Here is a 4,479-nt window from a genome sequence, read left to right on the forward strand (position 1 = left end):
GCCCAACTTGGATGAAACAGAGACAGTAGACTTGAGAGATGACGAGTCGGTCAGAGAAATCTGAGTCAGTGTCCATTTGGCAGCAACAGAAAGAGAAGAATTGGTCAAGCTGCTCAGACAATACATAGATGTGTTTGCCTGGTCTTATGATGATATGCCAGGATTAAACACTAATATTGTTTCCCATAAGCTATCAATTCAGAATACTGTCCAGTAAAGCAGAAAACCAGAAAGTTCAAGCCCGATCTGAGTCTAAGGATAAAAGAAGAGGTCATGAAGCAGATCGAATCAAAAGTCGTTGAAGTGACCAAGTATCCCACTTGGCTAGATAACATTGTTCCAGTGACGAAGAAAGATGGAAAAATCAGAATATGCGTGGATTATCGAGATCTCAACAAAGCGAGTCCAAAAGATAATTTCCCTTTGCCGAATACCCATATACTCATCGATAATTGTGCTAAACATGAGTTGCAATCTTTTGTGGATTGCTTTGCGGGATACCACCAGATTCTAATAGATGAAGAAACAACCAGATTCTAATGGATGAAGAAGATGCAGAAAAAACAACATTCATCACACCTTGGGGAGTCTACCATTATCGAGTGATGCCGTTTGGCCTCAAGAATGCTGGAGCCACTTACATGAGATCTATGACCACAATTTTCCATGATATGATCCACAAAGAAATTGAGGTGTATGTGGACGATGTCATCATAAAATCCCGCGAGAGTTCGGATCATCTGACACACTTGGAAAAATTCTTTGACAGGTTGCGTAGGAATGATTTGAAGTTGACCCCAACCAAATGTGCATTTGGAGTACCTGCAGGGAAGTTACTCGGATTCATAGTTAGCAGAAAAGGTATCGAGCTTGATCCTTCCAAGATCAAGGCAATTCAAGACTTACCTCCTCCAAAGACTAGGAAGGAAGTAATGAGTTTTCTGGGGAGACTAAATTACATCAGTCGATTCATAGCTCAATCAACGGTGATATGTGAGCCCATATTCAAGTTACTACGAAAAAATGTGCCAACCAAATGAACCGAAGAATGTCATAAGGCTTTTGACACCATTAAAAGTTACCTTTCGAATCCACCAGTGTTGGTGCCACCACGTGCAAGCAGTCCTTTGCTTTTGTATTTATCCGTCTCCGACAATGCATTTGGGTGTGTGTTGGGACAACATGATGAGACAGAAAGAAAGGAGAGAGATATATACTATTTGAGCAAGAAGTTCACATCCTATGAGACCCGTTACACCCTTTTAGAGAGAACTTGTTGTGTTTTGACTTGGGTTGCTCAGAAATTGAGACATTATCTGTCGACTTATACAACACATCTCATTTCGAGGATGGACCCACTCAAGTACATATTTCAAAAAGCAATGCTCACAGGAAAGCTAGCAAAGTTGAAAATGTTGTTGAGTGAGTTCGATATTATGTACATGACTCAGAAAGCAATCAAGGACCAAGACTTGGCCGATCACCTTGCTGAAAACCCAGTAGATGATGGATATGAACCGCTTAGAACATATTTCCCTGATGAAGAAGTATTATTTGTAGGGGAAGACATATCAGAATCATATCCTGGGTGGCGACTGTTCTTTGATAGAGCAGTAAACTCTATAGGATCAGGAATTGGAGCAGTGTTGATATCCGAATCGGGGCAACACTATCCAGCAACAACAAAGCTCAGATTCTGATGCACTAATAACATGGTTAAGTACGAAGCATGTATTCTTGGCATTAGAATGTCTCTTGACATGAATGTTCAAGAATTACTGATAATTGGTGATTCAGACTTATTGATTCATCAAGTTCAAGGAGAATAGGCGGTGAAGAATACTAAAATCTTACCTTACGTATAATTGGTGCAGAGATTATGCAAAAGATTTAGGAAGACTGAGTTCAGACACACACCGAGAATACAAAACGAGCTTGCTGATGCCCTTGCAACCATATCATCCATGATACAACACCCAGAAAAAAGTTATATCGATCCACTTGATAGTTTTAAAAGAACAACCAGCACATTGTTCACATGTGGAAACAAAATGGGACGAGAATCCATGGTATATCGATGTGAAAAAGTACTTAGAAGCTGGCGAATATCCAGCAAAAGCAACAAGTATTCAGAAGAAAACAATCCGAAGAATGGCAAACAACTTCTTTTTTAATGGAGAGGTTCTTTATAAAAGGACACCCGATTTGGGATTACTGAGATGTGTGGATGCTGCAGAAGCCACAAAATTGCTTGAAGAAGTGCACGTTGGAGTGTGTGGGACGCATATGAATGGGTTTACATTAGCAAAGAAACTCTTAAGGGCAGGATATTTCTGGATGACTATGGAAAATGATTGTGGCTGATTTGTCCAAAAATGTCATAAATGCCAGGTACACGGAGATCTGATCAAAATACCACCCCACGAGCTCAATACGATAAGTTCTCCTTGGCCATTTGCAGCTTGGGGGATGGATGTTATTGGACCAATTGAGTCGGCTTCCTCAAATGGCCATAGGTTCATTTTGGTCGCCATTGATTACTTCACAAAATGGGTCGAAGTTGCTTCCTACAAAGCTGTGACAAAGAAAGTTGTGGCCGATTTTGTTCGCAGCAATTTGATATGTCGTTTTGGAGTTCCAGAGTCTATCATCACAGAAAATGGAACAAATTTGAATAGCCACTTGATGAAAGAGATATGTGAACAATTCAAAATTACCCACTACAATTCAACTGCATATCGCCCGCAGATGAATGGAGTTGTAGAAGCTGCTAATAAGAACATCAAGATGATACTGAGAAAGATGATTGACAACTACAAATGTTGGCATGAAAATTTGCCTTATGCTTTGCTAGGTTACCGCACCACAATCTGAACCTCAACTGGAGCAACTCCTTAACAATTGGTAGACGGAACAGAAGCAGAGATACCAGCTGAAGTAGAGATACCATCTTTAAGGATTATTCAGGAAGCTGGATTGAGCGATATCGAATGGGTTTGTGACCGATATAAGCAATTGGCATTGATTGATGAGAAAAGAATGAGTGTTGTTTGTCATGGCCAGTTATATCAACAGAGAATGACTCGTGCTTTCAATAAGAAAGTAAGAGTTCGAACATTTAAGGTAGGCCAATTGGTGTTGAAACATATTTTCCCTCATCAAGACGAATACAAATGGAAGTTTGCACTTAACTGGCAAGGACCGTATGTTGTTCACAAAGTACTATCAAGATGAGCTTTGGTTCTAGCAGAGATGGACGGTCAAGTGTGGCGCAAAGCTATCAATTCAGATGTCGTCAAGAGATACTACATTTGAAGGATGATACTTCTTTCCTTTATTTCCTTGTAATTGCAGTTTGTTTGTAATCATTGTTGCATTTATGTTTTGAAACATTCCCCTTGTACTTGAACTACGTTCGACCTGAATTCTCAAGAATGAGATACATAGGCAGCCTATGTCGGCCTCGGTCGTTTCCTTATCAAATTTTCTATCTTTGTCACTTCTCGAGATGGGAACTACGTTTGACTTAATTCCTGCCTCAACGGGATACGTAGGCACCACAAGGGTTCGGTCATATTCCCAATAAGATTTCCATTTCCCCTCATAATGGAAACTAGACAAAATTTTTGAAAGGACCTCAAAAATTCTACAAGAAGAATCATTTCCTACAAACAAGAGTCGAGGATCATATCGAAATGTGCAACTGGAAATAATTTTGAGGAGATCTCAAATTCAAGACTCCCATGATCATTATCAGATTTGTTTTTGAAACAACTAACTGTGATAGAATTTTTTAGAAGGACCTCAAAAATTCCATCAAGGATACTCGAACCTTCTAAGTCAACTTCAATTGCCTCAAATTGACGTGTTCTTAAAGGGTTTTAAGTTGCCATCAAGCTATCTATCATGTCAAAATCTGAGACGAAGGGTTTTGTTCATGTTGTGCATGTCGTGACAGTTAATTGACAGAGATTTTCTTTAAAACATTTTTATTTTTACCTAGCAAATGTTTTAATTTAGTTATGCTCTTGTCTTTTGTCTATTGCGATTCATTGGATCTACCAGACAAAGTTCCAGAGATAACGAGACCAGGAGCAAGGCGATTTCAACACAGATCAGTGTTCCAAAACTAACATGTTTTTGTGAATGCAGGGTATAAAATGATCATCAAATGAGCTATATTTATCAACCAACTAGTTCAGGAGAACATATCCAGCAAATATCGATTGGTGAGTGTAACATCTTCGTTTGATCAAAGAGGTATTTGTAGATTAAAGATTAGTATCTACCGCTTAAGGCTGCGAGATACCGATGAAAATGATGTTATGATCAAAAAGTACCTATCATCATATGAAATATTGATGGAAGATGACGTTCATAGTCAAAATCATATTCAAATTGCCGAGAGGACCATCATTTTCAAACTGCCGAGAAGGCCATTAAATTTAGATGCCGAGAGGGACATCATGTTCAAACCGC

The 4,479-nt window shown here is 39.2% G+C and overlaps 1 protein-coding gene across 1 annotated transcript; it reads left to right on the forward strand.

The window, feature by feature from the left end:
* The first annotated feature begins 2,151 nt into the window (after positions 1-2,151).
* LOC125843021 (uncharacterized) lies at positions 2,152-4,164 on the forward strand. The gene is made up of 4 exons (XM_049522274.1): positions 2,152-2,271; positions 2,392-2,821; positions 2,909-3,123; positions 4,153-4,164. The coding sequence occupies exons 1-4, from the start codon at positions 2,152-2,154 to the stop codon at positions 4,162-4,164; spliced, it is 777 nt and encodes a 258-aa protein (XP_049378231.1).
* Positions 4,165-4,479: the final 315 nt, after the last annotated feature.

This window comes from Solanum stenotomum, chromosome 10 (assembly GCF_019186545.1).
Source record: "Solanum stenotomum isolate F172 chromosome 10, ASM1918654v1, whole genome shotgun sequence".
NCBI classification, from domain to species: Eukaryota; Viridiplantae; Streptophyta; class Magnoliopsida; order Solanales; family Solanaceae; genus Solanum; species Solanum stenotomum.

Coding starts and splice junctions, on each gene's coding strand:
- LOC125843021 (XM_049522274.1), top strand. CDS start 2,152: ATGGCAAACAACTTCTTTTTTAATGGAGAGGTTCTTTATAAAAGGACA. Junction 2,272..2,391: donor TTGAAGAAGTGCACGTTGGA/GTGTGTGGGACG, acceptor CATAAATGCCAG/GTACACGGAGATCTGATCAA. Junction 2,822..2,908: donor GATGATTGACAACTACAAAT/GTTGGCATGAAA, acceptor AACAATTGGTAG/ACGGAACAGAAGCAGAGATA.